The sequence below is a fragment of the Oreochromis aureus genome, linkage group 17 (genome assembly GCF_013358895.1).
Source record: "Oreochromis aureus strain Israel breed Guangdong linkage group 17, ZZ_aureus, whole genome shotgun sequence".
Taxonomy (NCBI): Eukaryota; Metazoa; Chordata; class Actinopteri; order Cichliformes; family Cichlidae; genus Oreochromis; species Oreochromis aureus.
The window spans coordinates 1,432,623-1,448,787 of NC_052958.1; the positions used below are offsets into that span (position 1 = coordinate 1,432,623).

The 16,165-nt window shown below is 46.3% G+C and overlaps 1 protein-coding gene across 2 annotated transcripts in view; it reads right to left on the reverse strand.

Annotated features, from left to right (window-relative positions):
* dennd1b (DENN/MADD domain containing 1B) overlaps positions 1-16,165 on the reverse strand; it is a 94,288-nt gene that overhangs the window by 32,647 nt on the left and 45,476 nt on the right. The window contains exons 8-13 of one of the 2 annotated variants that reach the window (XM_031739750.2): positions 15,496-15,555; positions 12,721-12,774; positions 12,123-12,233; positions 5,585-5,685; positions 3,745-3,790; positions 2,399-2,500 (exon numbers count right to left, since the gene is read on the reverse strand). In XM_031739750.2, the coding sequence (XP_031595610.1) occupies positions 2,399-2,500; positions 3,745-3,790; positions 5,585-5,685; positions 12,123-12,233; positions 12,721-12,774; positions 15,496-15,555 (474 nt within the window). The remainder of the gene's footprint in view (positions 1-2,398; positions 2,501-3,744; positions 3,791-5,584; positions 5,686-12,122; positions 12,234-12,720; positions 12,775-15,495; positions 15,556-16,165) is intronic. The other variant, XM_031739751.2, reaches the window with a different exon arrangement.

The window sequence follows — 16,165 nt, forward strand, 5'->3', positions numbered from 1 at the left end:
TGTAGGCTCTATTTGTCTAATAATATCAGGCCTTTTATTTAAAAACAACAGTCAACAAACAAACAAACAAAGTTCCCTGATCTAATTGTTTCAAACAAACACACGGGGTTTGCTTTGGAGCGCCATGCTTCAAATATTCCTCATGTTCCAAATAAAAACAAAAAAGACAAAAAGAAATTAATTCTGAATCTTTGATTAACGTGACGTTTCCAATTTAAAAACAATAAAAATCAAGAGTTACCCTCAAACGCTGGCGGCATCCTCTCTGACCCGTTACCAATTACTCTCAGTCAGATCTTTCCTTCTCGCTGCTAAACGGAACCGCTACTGGCGTGGTAGCGTTCGTAATAGTCAATAAATCTAAAATATTATGTGTGAAATTGCGGGAAAAGACCATTAAGGGGGCGGAGCTGGAGCAGGGGTCCCGTCTGAAAGAGAGACACTAATTCGGGACAACTGTGAACTCTGAACCCGCTAAAAGCACGGCCACTGGTCAGCAGATCCTCGTAATGGAGTCCACATGTGCTCGCAGCCCGCGCCGCCACAATTAGACGGATCTCCAAAGGTTTGCTTAAATCAACATCGGGGTGTTTTAGTCGTACGCACAGAAGAACTGCCCGTGGCCTTTACCTTTGAATCCATTTTATGCTTTTTAGATATTCACACAAAGTGAAATAATCGTTGATTCGTAGGTCTCGGGGCTTCTGTTTCACACCGAATAAAGCCCGAGCGTTACAGCGAGAACCGCAGAGAAACCAAGAGCGCCTTTCATAGCTCGGCAGCTCAGCCCAGGCAGAGAATCACTCAGCATTAATCAAGATTTCAGGCCTCACTTTGACAAACTGCACAATGCCTCCTTTTGTGTAAACACAAACATCAAATGCCATGTGGCGTGTCCTCATCACTAACAAGCAAACTAACAAGAGACCTGGAATTCCACTCAATTAGTACCTGCTCGCTTTGTTATTAATCTGCTAACCTCCGAGAAAAGATGAGAGGAGACAGGAGGGGGAAAAATGAACGGGAGTAAAAACAACAACAATTTGTTACGATAAATATATTAATGCCAGCAAAGTTTCCGTTTCAGGTGGTGTAATTTGACGTGATGTGCAGGCTATGTTCTGTCATTAGTCAGGAAAAATGGCGAGTGGGGATCAAAGCAAAAAAGCCTCCGAGCCTGCCACTTAATTTATCACACGGCAAAGACAAAGGCTTCTCTCTCCGCTTCTGTCGCTTTCAAAAGCCCCGACTCTTTTTTTATGACAAACTCAGTTTGCAATTTAATTTAGGGATTCGGTCCCTGGGTGCAGAAAAGCAAGCAGGCAAGAAGTGAGAAGAAGGTAGCCAGACAGGCACACAGGCAGAGAAGCATGAGAAGCAAACAGCGGCGGCGGGAAACGTCCAGGCAGGCGGGAAGTGCTGCGAGAGAGAGAGAGACAAGAAGGCAGACAGGTGCCATGAAACTCGAGCAGTCAGGCAGGCAAACGGGCGAGAGAGCTGGCAGAAAGTGTAAAAAAGATCGGAGCGGTGCACAGAGTAAAGAGGCATTCACACACGCTAGCAGTCATAGTAGGCTGAGCAGCGCTAAATCAGGAGAACCAGAGAAGTGTGGGAGTGCGAGCAGGTCTGGAGTCTGCTGGGCAGTGGATTAAATTATGTACTGCTGCTGGGACAGGAGTCCGGTAGGCGGTGGAACCCGAGTATATACTGTTAGCAGCGTGGGTAATAGAGCGTCCGCAGCCTCGGCGGGGCCTCGGCGTCTCACGGCGCAGCTTTAAACACACACACGCACACACACACACCGTGAAGAAGAGCTAAACAAACACCACAAAGACTGGTGTGTGCGAGTGACCCCGACGCCACGGTGATGCTTCCCGTAGCACTGACCGGCGTCGGCGCTCCGTTAATTAAAGAGACGACGCGCTGGCAGGTGGCTTCACTGCCCACACTGGTAATTGGCCCCTTTCTTTCCACTCTCTCCCCCTACAAAATCACCCATCTCTGCCTTTTCTTTTCTTTTCTCTGCCTCGTCCCCTCCTCCTATCTCTCCTTCTCAGAAACGTGCCAGTGGGCAGGCAGAAACGCAAGACTTTGTGAAATAATGATTAGAATGGATGGAGATGAAGGGAAGGGAGTTTCACATTTTCCCACAAGCCTCTGATGGTCGGGGAATGCTGTTTGCCTTCGAGCGTCATACGACGCGACGGGAGTTTACTTTAGACAGCCGCAATCTGAGGAGCCAGTGCTGCAGTCATTAATGATGCGGGGAGGGGACAGAGCCGTACTCTGACAAGTTTCTGGATGTGTGTGCTTTAGTTTTCTTGCCATGCGCGTGTGCATGTGAGATCACTGCATGTGTGTGTGTGATGTAGCAATAAAAACTGCATGCTCGTCTCACCACGTCACCCGGGAGGTTGTGCAGGTCGTCGAAAGGGCTCTCCAGGGTGTTTGTGTCCACGTTCAGGATGACCACGTCCTCCAGCGATCGACTGCGCACTCTCTACGGGAGGAAAAGGGCGACGTTAGTGCAGCAGCAGACCAACGTAGATATTCTCATCATTATTATTTTACAAGTTTCAATATTATAGAATAGAAAAGTATCCATTTCAGTACACACACACACTCAAAGCTATCATTTATTTTTCTTAATGATCGTTGTGCTGGAGACTTCCTGTGCATCTGACATCTTTCAACATAATAAATATTTGTATTTGTGGCATTATTAAATCGTGAAATAACGCCACGATTTTTAAACCCGCAGTGTGGCCCAGGTGCGTTTCCCGGGAGACAAAGTTATTTCTGTCCTGAAGCCCGGGGAACATGAAAATCCAGCAGCCGCGGTTAAAGCTGCACAGTTATCACACTCCTTTACGATTAAGGATGAAAAATGGCGTGTGGGGGAGAAAAATGATTAGAACGTGTTTACGGTAACACGCGCGCAGACGCGAGCTGGCGAAATGAAGAATGGCACCGAGAGAAAACATTTGGACCGCGCAAACATTTTCCACAGCACCAAAAACCTCACGCATCAATAACAACACAGTGATGCTGCGGTGTGCCGCGCGCATCCCGATGGCGACAAATTCAACAATTATTTCAGTGTGGTGCAGGATGCAGGCAGGTGTGTGTGTGTGTGTGTGTGTGTGTGTGGGGGGGGGGGGGGGGGGGCAGCGTTGTGTGTGAATTTCTAGTTTGTCACTTTTGTGACAGCCTGTGCAGCGGAGGCTCACATGCTGATCTGGACTAATTATGTAGTGGTGGAAAGAAGGTCTGTCACGGATGCAGAGTGTGATAAATACTGCCACTGCCGCAACTGTCAGACAAATATCACACACACACGTGTGCATTAGAACATATGCATTTGCACAAACACACACACACCTACATACTAACACTTACACACAAGTGTGAGTGTGTGTGTTCTTGCAACATGCATTCACACAAAACAGCAGTGCTGCTGATGACTTGCCCCCCAACCAACACAATGAAGTAGGAAAGCTCTTTGTTTGCAGATGCTTTCTTTGGCTTCTTTGTACGTTTGGTTTAAGGATGCACAAAAGCAGCAGAGGAAGTGAAAAGGAAAGAAAATATACCTGTCAAATTTTATTGAAACGCTGTTGGAGATGGGTTGGGGTGGGGGGTGGGGGGCATTAGGTGGACGTTTGCACAGAGAGAATAACTCAATTCAAAAATGTACACGTAACATTCAAATCTACTGAAAATGCCAAAGATCCTCTACCATACCTCGAGCAGACTAAGATGAACTCCCACAAAGTACGGCATAGGGGCGCTGCGGACAGAAAGAGAGACCTGTGAGATCAAACGGTTACACGAAGTAAGGAAACATTCGTGGAGGATACTTCAGCGATCACATGAATCTTTGAAATAAAAAATCACAGCTGTGGGAATTTGTTTCTCTGTATTCCATAAATGTAATCTGAATACATTTTAGGGTTACATTTGCTGACATGTGAAGGCCTGACTTAAAATGATTAAGAACAGTGGTAATCATGTCTCGTTAAAAATAACAACGGTGACTAAACCTTAAAATAATTACAGTTGACGCTGTTGGATGTATTGAAAACTATATTTAATTGAATCCAGCTGACAACATCGTTAGACATTCATAGGCGCAGGCAGCACCTTTTCTATTCACTGTAAGGTTTGTGATTATTTCCCAAAACCCAACAACATCAGATTAGCTGCTGGGCGCAGCAGCGCGACAAACTAATCTCAGGTTACAGGATTTATTTTTAAAAGCAGGTAAAAACACTAAATGTGTTCTCGCCTTCCTTACATCTCTGATTGAGACTTAAAAAGGTAAATAAAAGTTTAGCTAAGAACAGTTCAAAAATAACACACCAACCTACACTGACATACAGTATAAATGCAAAACTTACTGGTTCATAATAAAAGTATAAAACAACAAGCATCAGTGGTTCATTTAAGGCTTGTTTTCAAGTTGACTGATAGTTTCAGGAAGTGCAGAAAGAACATTCCTCAGAAAGTTAAAGGGCAGATGTGTCAAGAGTTTTATTTTTATTTTCAAAAAATACAAAATAAAGTGGCTTTTTTTCGGGGTTATTATCATGTCGTCCTTATTTGGTGTGATATATATCTTCATTTTCAAAGTTTGCAGAAAGGAAAAGTTGAATCATGGACCGCTCCCCATCAGCACGAGGAATAAAATCAACAAAAACAGTCAAATAATAGAAACCATTTTTACGATGAGGTTTACAGAGGCGGTAATAATCGGATAGTTTGGGGTCAGCGTGTTCCTGGCCAGAATGATTCAGCAGCCACAGGCTTGTAATCAGCTTAAAGCAACTGAAAAACAAGCAGCAGGCCTGGAGCCCTGGGTGCTGTTTTATGAATGTTCGACATTTACGCAGATCCATTTACACAAACAGTACACACACACACACACACACACACACACACACACACGGGGCATCTAATGTAATTGCATTATCTAATCAGCACATGGAGGACACCGCTGTGATTGAATAAGATAATGATGAGTCTTTGCAGAGTGTTGAAAATCATATTTCACTGTCAGTGATTTATAGCTTCTTCAAGCCAAAGTGTCGCTGATGCTGAAGCGCTGGACTTCACGAGCAAACGTAACCACGCTGCAAACACTTTCACACGTTCAGATCTGACGTTAACCCGAGCGCGTGTGGGTTTGCAGACGAGCCGCGACTCCCGCTCCACATCCAGTTTCAATCAAGTCCGTCCAGATTTGTCGGATCTGCGTTGGATCGCTGGTAATGAAACCCTGAGAGAGCCCAGATGATGAGAGCGCGGCGGTGCTGGTGGTGGCATGAAATATGGAGCTCGGTGATCGGGGCCGTTCATTATGTCGAGGAAGCCACACGTGAGAAGTCGCGCCACAAGAGGAATCACAGGAACATGAAGAATGGGTGGGAGAACGTGTGAACACGAGTGTCTGCACTTTTACGTTTTAGTGGCAGAGTGCGACGCGCCGTGCGTGCACGTCTGCACACGTGTGCGCTGAAGAGAAAACACTGGTGATGCTGATGCTCTGTGTGTGTGTGTGTGCTTCAGAGGTGGTCAGCCTTACCAGCAGTAGTCCAGAAGATGCGGGGGCAGCACAGGGATGAAGATGTGCTGCCAGTACATGGGAAAGAGCAAAGCGGCGGCACCGTGGACACACGCAGTTAACTACAGGAAGAGAGAGAAGATGTGAGGAGGAGGGATTTAAAAGGAAAAACTTTGAGCAACAACATAAAATTCATGAAAAGGCAGAACAGTTTGGAGACTTTGATTTGTGCTGTTGGTTAAAGTCATTTTAAGTAATAAATTACTTTAAAAAATGACTACAGTGACCCCGCCCACATCCTGTTATGTCCTTTAATATAAACCAAACTCGTTTCATACGAACACATCCTCGTCCGTTTCTGATGGCCGAGCCCGCTGACAGGGCCCGCCTTCGACCTCGTGACAGAGAACCACAGACGACTGATGTGAAAAGAAAACTATTACAAAGATTGATCTAAGGAAAGGCAGCACAGCCAACACGCATCCAGCGCTGTCCTCTGTATCGATTTACTTGTCGAGGGTCATTAGAGCAAAAATATTTTGCTGCTATTGCACCTGGCCATTATGAGTCATTACTTTAAAACACTGATTCTGACCCCATTTTTTTTAAAAGATGGCGTGAGCGAGCTCAGAGTCAGGGTTCATTATTAAATGCTTTTTAAATCAGTGTCAGTAAGTTGGGATTGTGCTGCGACCTGCACAAAAGCAACAAAAGAAAGCCAAAACAGTCTGACAGCAGCCATAAAAATCAGAATTACCCCGACCACGATGACTGGGAAATTAAAAGGAGAAAAAAACGGAATAATTAACCTCTTTTTTTAAACAAATAATGAGAAGCAATCACGTGAAGATGACACTGCTTTTCAAAGGAGCTTTTTACATTGTCAAACCAATATTACACCCAGAATTAAAGTCATTGTCTTCCATTGTCTTAAAGCCAGCATCTCCCTCTTGACATCTCATCACATGAAACCGAGCTACAGTAATGACCTGCAGCGCGCTCGCACACGCACACACACACACACACACACACGGCAGGAGAAAGAGGCGTTAGCTCATCCCCCAGATTAAAATAACATGATTAAATATGGAAAGAGAACAGAGGTCTGAGGGGCTCCTGCGGGACTTCATTAGGGCAAATTGCCAAAGAATGAAACATGAGTTAGCCAAGAGAGACTGCAGGCTAGGCCAATACCGCCGGGACCCCGGAGCAGCAGCCGCTGTTATACTGCTGCAGCTTCACAGTCAATGTGTGAAGCGGACACACGCTATCAGACGCACACGCGCGCAACTGCCAGGAGACCCCCTGCTCGCTGACACACGCAGTGTCACAATTGACCAGCCAAAAGCGGGCGAGCTCGGCGGCTGAAAACCACCCCTGCCTGAGAGAGAGAGGGGCCCCACCCCTCTGAATCCACCCAAAGATCAAGCCCGGACATCTGAAAAGCTCACAACAGAAAGCCTGTGTGTGTGTGTGTGTGTGTGTGTGTGTGTGTGTGTGTTTCCTCCTAGCGTGTGTGTTTGGCCAGGAAAAAAAAAAGCCAACGTCTTTTCTTTTTTCCGTTCCGTTTTAATTGTCTCTCTGCAATCTCTCATACACGCAGTCCCACAATAGTTAAGACTTAATCAACATTTAATTGGTGTCTTGCTCTGTGTATCTGCATATGCATATTTCTGCTTCCTGCTGTCTTCAAATAAAACAACAATGCCACGCTCCTGTCAGGATTAATTCCCTGGCAAACAGTTTGGGGTTTTTATTTTTCTGTTTTTTGTTAATTCTGAAAATAAATCAATGTTATGAATATTAATGTATGAAAGTGAAGCACTTGGTGGAAAAGTGACGATCAGAAGCCTCACGATGCTGAGGGGCCATTAAAATTGTGATCGGGAAAGGTCACCGATCTGGCTGCGGTTATGCATGCACGCATGTGTACACGTGCCACGTGTGCATGCGTGTGCGCGCGCACACACGAAGTGCAGAGCCAACAGGCTACTGTATCCCTCCTCTGGGAGTGAGAGACAAGCCCCAGCCATTCGCTGGTACCAGGAGGTAATGGCTCAGAACACCTCGCTAACCAACTCCAATTATCTCCACCAAGCCTCAAGGTGAGCCCCCCAACTGGCATGATTTACTCTCAGGTTGAAAGTGAAAACAGGAGTCTCTGTCTCTGCTTCTCTTCTTCTCAGACTCGGTGGCTGGCTTGGGGGAGTCGGCCGAGAAGGGAGTCTGAAACTAAGATAATGATTTATAAAGCAAATCTAGATTTCACTTTTCATTTATGTGCTATCTCCAAAGCGGTGGAAGCGGCAGCGCGCCTTAGATAAGGTAACTCGAAGGGAACTCCAGAGGAATACTTCACATATTTGCTTCTCTAATTCAGCTTAATACACACGGCCGTGTCCTTGTCCTGGTTTTAGAACAAATGAGGCAAAAAGTAAAAGGAGGATAAATTGAAAAAAAAAAAATGATACCCCTGTTTTTTTCCTTCATTTATAGGGGGGCTTCACATGAGAGTGGGTCATGAGAGGCTAAGGCTGATAAAATATTTGCCAGGCTGATAAATAATAGATGAGTGGAGCCAAATGGCTTACACGCTCCACAAAAGACCTGGGTGCTTAATATTCCATTCAATGGAGAATCACAGATACAGTCCCCAAGAACAAATACAGGATTAGGTGCTGGGTCCAGTCCTCGGGGACCAGGGCTATGCCCGGTAATGAGGGGCTGCCTGCCTCCTACACACTGTGCGTGTGTGTGTGTGTGTGTGTGTGTGTGCGTGTGTGTGTGCGTGTGCGTGTTGCCCCTTCCTCTGAGAGAAGCTAACCGATTATACAGCGACAGCCTGCTTCAAAAAGCAGTCAAGGTCTTTGGTTCTGCCCTGAGAGCTTTTTAGTGTGCTGTAGCCGAGACAGAAAGTGTCCATACTAACACGGGTCTTCCCAGATCTATTCAGTGAGACTAAAGGAAGGACAGAGCGAAAAGAGAGGGATCGAGAGATGCTGAGAGATACAGAGGAGGAGGTGAAAGTTGGAGAAGATGGAAGAGCGAAGAGAAAAGGCAGAAAATTTGCAACTCAAAGTCGACACCATAAACTCACGAATCAAGCAGTTTTATCAATAATGATGTGATGTGATCCTTTCTTTGTGCTTTTCCTGCTGATCCATCAACACCAGAATAGAAAAGGGAGGTTTTTTTATATTTACACTTATTTTATTTGCCACTTTTAGATATTTAAACCTCATTTAGATAAATAAACCTCAACTTTGCATCCAAACTGCATTTATGACCAAATAGCAGCGCCGCCCTTCAATTAAGAGCCAGACCCACCCGAGACATCAACGCTCTGCGGAGTCTGCAATACTGTTCCCGTTACTCTTCACCTGAGCAACGCAGGTTGACATGAGGCACAAACAAAATCTACGTCGCCACGATCGCAGTTAAAGAGGTCCTATGATGGTCGCCGACTCTTTAACCAGCTGCTCACTCTTCTTTAAACGCAGCAAGAATGCGCAAAGAATAACCGCTGCTGCGGGCGACCTAATTCAATTTGACAGGAGGAATGGTATCAACACGGCCGCTCTTGACCTCCTCACACCGGCCTTAAAGACTCACTTCCCCTCTGCCAGCCTTTCCTTCCAACTTTGTCCCTGCGCGCTCTCCAAATTCAATCCTGTTTTCTCATTTTCATCCCAAGTCTCCATTACTTATTCCGTTTCCTCCTCTCCTCCTGCTGTCCTTCTGTCCCTCCCCCCCCTGTCATTGTATTGCTGTGTTAGCCTTTCCCTCTTCTCTCCGGAGTAGTCACCAATTACCCACGCTCTGCTTTTCCCTCTGTTGACAAACGCCGGTGTCAGGCTCGGTACGACGCAAGCATGCCACAAACGGGTAGGGGTGGGGGGGGGGTAGAGAGGGCACGCAGGACAACGCAGGCAGCAGCCAACGCCAGGCCTCCCACACAGTCCCTCACAGAGAGACATAAGGCATAAGGTACAAACACCTGTGAGCGCAGACGACACGCACAAACAGATGCATGTTTAAAAAAAAGAAGCCGACGATCCGAACACCCTCTGCACGCACATATGCACGCACACCGTCGCAGCGACGACACACACACCTTAAGACACATGGCAGAGATGGGGCAGAGATGAGTCTATTGAGGACAAGGAGGAGAAGGTGGTGAAGGAGGAGGGGGGAGGAGGGGGGAGGATGTCTTGATGTTCTGCAGTTGCCCAACAACAGACAGACACATTAAGACTCCCAGGAAGAGGGAGGCAAAGTCAGAGAAAAAGAGAGGTGTAGCGGGAGAGAGTGAGAGACAGATGGACAGAAAATAATATGTCAGAGAGAAAGAATTACTAAGACGGAGAGCGAGGGGGGAGAGACACAGAGAGAAGTCGGAGAAAGAGAGACGGGGAAGGAACAGAGGAAAAGGCTGGAAACAGAGAGGCAGCTGGCACTCCAGGGCACGCTGGATGGATAGCTCCTTGTTAGCATAGGCCTGACAGCCTGATGAGAGGGCTGCTGTCAGCCAGTGTCGGGGTCGGGGCTGTGTGAATTTGGGCGATATGCAGGGCAGAGGCTGGGCTGGAGAGCTGGGGGGCCTCGGCATATGAAAGACGCAGAGGGGGTCCTCCCAGCTGACTAGTTAGAGGAAGGGCCGATGCAGCCCTATTATACGGGCCTATGACAAGGCTGCACGCACGGCTGGCTCCCGCCCCTGCGCCACCGCCGACTGGCTTTTTTTTTTTCTTTTTAAACAAAAAACAAAAAAAAAGAAAACAGCGGTACCATTCACCTCTGGTCACGAAACAGCAATAAGTCAACTGACGCATTGTTGTACGATCATGATTTATTCCTTTGCTTTTGGCTGCCTGCGAGACGCGGCAGCCATGTACCGACAGACTGACACGCTGGGTTCACCGGGGGCTTTAACACAGGCAGCACCTCGAGCAGGCAGAATAAATGCAGCACATCTGTGTGTGTGTGTGTGTGTGTGTGTGTGTGTGTGTGTGTGTGTGTGTTCCCCGTCTCACTCTGCTCGGTTGAGATGCTGGACAGGCGGAGGTGGTGAAAAGCAGCTGGATGGTACTAACGATGTTACTAACAATACTTTCTCTCATACATCTTCTATCTGTAGCAAGCAGACTGGAGAAACACTGGCTGTCCATCCAGTGGCTGCCAACGCTCACTTTAACTAACATTTGGACGAACTCTGACATAAATTATAATTCTCTCATCCTGTAACATATTTGATCACTAGACGGGGAACCGGATAACGAGCCGGAGCGCTTTCAAGTTAAGTACGTAGACGCTCAGATATACGGCTTCGAGAATCGCGGCAGCCATTTCCGCTTGAACTCGCAGGTCAATCTGCCCAACAACAAAAATAACGCATCACAGGAGCAGTAATAACACTGGGCCTGCTAGTAATCCCAGCGGAGATGTGAAAATACTTTTGTACTGCAGTTCCTGACATATAATGCTACCAAACCAAAACACCTCTCCCCGAGGAAGATGGATGGATAGATGAGTGGATGAAGAATTGCAGAGGATAAAAGGCTCACAGAGGTAAAGGTCTGACGTGGAGGCTCTTAAAATATCCTGTCGGCATATATTTGTTAGAAAAACAAGCTGAGATTTGTCTTCGGGCAGCAGAGGACTGTAAATCACAGACAGGGAAAAAATAAAAAAAATCACCCCCCTCCCTCCCCCCAAGTATTCCTGCTGAAATAAAAACACTCTCACCCTTTAGTCTGATCATTTACATCATGCACCGCTCCTGTCACTGCACCGTGTGCTGCTTGGATCTCGAGCACAGGTGCTGCTGGTCTGAGGAGCTGAGGGGAGACAGGTGAAATCCTCTAAGGGGCTGAGTAATTTTCACAGGTCTTCCTGATTATAGCTCCTGTGGGACACCTTGGGAACTGTTCCCTCCAGCACCCAAAACGCCAGACGTGGGCCCCTGTGGCTGCTAAGTGTTCTGCAGACGTGGCAGGACCAGCAACGCCGCAGATGCAGATAGGCCTAGGATGACATCACTTCCCTCTCCCGTCTCATCCGTCATAAACGTTTGGCCTCATCAGCCACGAAGATAACGGAGGGAGGATGGAATGAGAGATTTCCTCCTTCGTGCAAACAGACAGAAGTGAGTTTATGTGAGAGAATCAAGCCCACCTCTGTGGACATTAATGCGTTCCCATTATAGGACTCAAATAATCCAGCTTTATCGTGGGCTTTGCTGCTCGTCAGACCGGGTGGGGGCGGAGGGGTCGACAGATCGGTTCCGCTCTCTCCACATAAGCAGCAAAGCCGTGTCAGATAAATATTCTCAGCGTACTTGTTAGGGTTTGATATCCTGCTGGAATATTGATGAAGGGACTCATGTTCAATCTATGCTTCAGCCACATACTTTATAACGAGGGTGTTAGAGCTCCACACGAAGACAACAACAGCCCCACACGTGCACTGAAAACTCCACCTCAACTCGAATTAAAAAAAGAAAAGCACATGGCAGCACAAAGACAGAGTGTTTGTCGAGCGTCTGACGGGTCGGACTCACAGTGCTAAGCTTGCTTGAGGTAATGATGATGCGCCGTTCGTGCAGCATGCTGGCGTAGAGCTGGAGCATGTTGTTGATGTCCACGGCCACAAAGTACTCTGTCAGGTTTCTCTGGAGATGGACAAGAACAGGAGGATATTCAGGTTGGTAACAAACTGTCCTAGCACAACTCGTTTGCAGTAAAGCACCAACGCTACAGACTGAAGCCAGAGGGAAATGCAGCAGTTGGACTTGTATGATTGCACACACTGTTTGGGAAAAGGAGGACAAACTTGTGCTAATTGCATCCCTTACACAGAGCCAACGTGATGGCATATAGCTGTAAGTCCCCGCCTTAAAGCTTCGAGCTGAGATTTGAATGCAGAAATCAACAAAGGATGTGAGCTCAGTTTGAATCTACCAACAGCCATGCCAGTCTGTGAACCTTGACATTAAAAGCACAAGCACCGCAGGAGCTAAAACTGATACAAGAGCATGATGCAATCATTTCAAAGAGTGACATGTGTATCTGATTAAAAACGATTAGAGGCAAAGATGTTCCCAGAATACAGGGATTTCTCTTTATCTCTTCTTCCTTTTCTTTTCCACGCATACTTACACTCTCAGGGATAGTTGGCAGTCCATTGATATCCGGGGCGATGAAGTAGGAGTGCTGCGAAAACACAAACATGAGGAGAAAGAAGAGGGAAGGTCACGAGCGAGGCACGGCACTCACGCAGGAGAGAACGAGGGGAAGAGGGAGAGAAAAAGGCCGTTCACTTTGTTCTATGATTTATGGCTCATCTTCAGCTCTGTCTATATGAATTGCTGAGCTGGTGTCTGAACTGTGGCAATGCTTTTATCAGGCCTACAGAACAGAGAAAGCTCAATAGCAGCTCAGCTCCCCGTAGACACCGACTGGGGTGATGTCTCCGGTGGAAAACGGAGTCTTTATTTAAGCGTTAAAAAGGCTCGCGGAGAGCACGCGTGCGCGACTCCGCGCAGACACACACTCTCGCGCACGGGTTGTTTAGAGGATCACAGGGCTGCCTGTCTCACTTTGGGAGAGCAGGGCAGGTTCAGTGTTCAGATCAAAGAGGCCTGAGAGAGGTGCTGTTTGGAGGTAGACAAACCACCAGGTGAAACACACTGTTGTGTGTCTCACACACACACTCTCCTGTAAGTACACCTGCGCTTCTCTAAGGCCTTCGACTCAACCATCTGTTGCAGCTCTTCGTTCACAGGTTAGAGTCTCTGAAAAACACACTGAAACAAATCAGGTTAAAACGGATCAAAACTTGAAACTTTGTGTCCAACATTGACTCATTAAACAGTCATTAGGCCTTTACATTGGGAGGAAACAGTAATGAATTACACAACAATGAAATTGGTGCAAACATTGGAAGAATCGGCAATTCAGACACCCACCACCCCCAGCAGCACCCATTAAAAGTCCACCACAGTCAGGCAGGAAAAAAGCATGGAAACTTTTAATGCACAGGTGTCCAACTCCAGGCCTCGAGGGCCGGTGTCCTGCAGGTTTTAGATGTGTCCTTGATCCAACACAGCTGATTTAAATGTCCTGAAGTTCTCCAGAGGCCTGGTGATGAACTAATCATGTGATTCAGGTGTGTTGACCCAGGGTGAGATCTAAAACCTGCAGGACACCGGCCCTCGAGGACTGGAGTTCAACACCCCTGTTTTAACGGTAAAAGGATCCAGTTTGTGTTCTGAGCTCGATCATCCGATTTCATCGTTGACATTATTGACGAAACCGATTCAGCGTTTCCAAAGAACGACAGCCCGCGAGCTCATCTTAGGATCGCTTTGATGCTGAACGCTGACTAAACTCTGTATCCACTCCAAAGCTGGGCATTTCTATGAATATGTTAAAGTCTTTCTACAAAGACACACAGTATATTTTATTTGCACATCATCATAATTTAATGTTATTTGAATTCTTTGCCTGGCGACAAAGGAATATTCAGTTTAGTGTAAAACAAACAGCCCTTCCACTCCTTAAATAAATGTGAGTTAAGGTCAAAAAAATGTGAAAAACCAATTTTCACGAGTAAACCATCAGTTTGCTCCCAGCGGACGGTCACCGTGCTGGTTGAACAAAGCTCAGAAGAGATAAAGACGCAGCAAATAAACAGAAACTGGAGCAGACATCAAGGTCTCTCCCCTGAAGCTTTGTATTATTGTTAAAGCCGTATTTGTATGCATATTTTGCACGGCGACTTTCTGCAGCTGAAAAATAAAAATAAATTCGTTTTGATCGCTTAACGAGATGTGGGGTTGCTCGCCGAGACGGGAGAACTCACGCACAGCTAAAACTAACCAGACGCTCGCTTAGCCTTAATATCCATAAGTTCTCTTAAAGATCCTTTTTTGACTTTTTGCTGATCAGCACAAAATAATGTTTTTTCTTGTTGCCAAGTAAGAAACAAAGCCACGTGATTTTCCTGCCCTCGGTGATGTCTGACAGAAAACATTAAAGCAAAGGAGCATCTCCCGTTTCCACGTGCTGATTAGAATTACAGTTAAATCAACGTCAGGCACAGCGTCGCTGTTTTTGGTTCATGTAGAGAAACACTGATGGTTAGTTTGTGGTTACACTGCAGCTTCGATGCAGAGGTAGAGCTGTGAACAAATAAAACTGCACACAAATAGTCACACGTGATTGGTTGACGGCATTAGCACTTGGTCATCAGCGTAAAAGTTGAGTTAATTCAGCTCGTCGTTGGAAATCGCTTTTGGACTTTCTAGTGACTGGACCTCTGCCATTACCCATTTATCATCTATGGTAAATGATAAGAAATAAATAAAGTGTAAAATCGAGGACTTGGGGCTAAGGACCACCACCCGTAACCACGGTAACTCTCCGCCTCCCTTTCCTTGTGCTCTGTGTAACTAAACAAAGTTACAAATTCGCGGCACTGTGATCATCACAAGCCGTGCTCCTCAACTCAACCCTCCCTTTCATTGGCTGTTTGCTTGCTTATCACCCCCCCCCCCACCCCCCCTTGTTCTTTCGAAGACTTGTTTATATAAAAACATTGAAAGTGGGTTAACTGGAAAGGCATCAAGGAGATTTTTTGAGTACAATTGCCTTTGCTTTAAACATAAAGAGAAGGGAAAAAAGACTTTTGATATTCAGAGACAGAATATAGCAGTGTGGAAGGGCATTAATCATTTACAAAGTTTGATTGTTTTCCAGAGGAGAAGAAACATACACCAAGGCCCAGGATAGTTTGTTTTTGTTATATTTAAAAAGATAGCGCAGCTTATTTGGCCAAATTGGAAATCCGCGGCTCCCATGCGATTAGTATAGCAGCAGTTTCATATTTCGCCTCCTCCCTCCTCTGCCGTTCGCTCATTCCCCTCCACTCACCGGCTCCTTGCTTCGCCGATCTCTCAGTACTTGCCCAGTGGCAATATACAACTGCTCATTCTTGCACAATGAGAGAGAGAGAGAGAGAGAGAGAGAGGGTTCACAGATGAAAGGGGACAATGATTCTTCTTCTTGGCTGCCATGATAAAACAAAAAACACACTTTAAGGGAATAATTCTGCTTCATCAATTAAATATCAAACTAGTGGCTTCTCCAGAAAAAGAGCGAGGGAGAGATGAAGCTATCACCTCTGTTCTCTGGGGTTTCTTTTCCAATCAAGCTCCGAGACTCAGACGGGAAAAAATGGACTCGTTAGCCTTCACAGAGATTTATTGATTGCCTCGTATTAGTCTTGTTAGGCTGTAAATTCATATGTTTAATTAGACGAGTGTTCTTCTACAGCTGTTTGTCTAATTGGTCCGAAAAAACAAAACAAAAATCCCAAAGAGAGGTGGTCCCCGAGGACAAAGGCTCCCACCAAACCCTTTGATCCTGTTACAGAGGCCCTAAAAACTCAAATGTAGATATTGGAGAGAAACCATTACCTCTTCTTAAACGGGGAAGTGACAGAGGCCGAGTGTTTTATGTACGAGCTGTGTCAGAGGCCGGCTTTCAGCCACCCGGGCTCGTTAAGCCATTCCACTTTTTTGATAAGCGGAGACACGGCGAG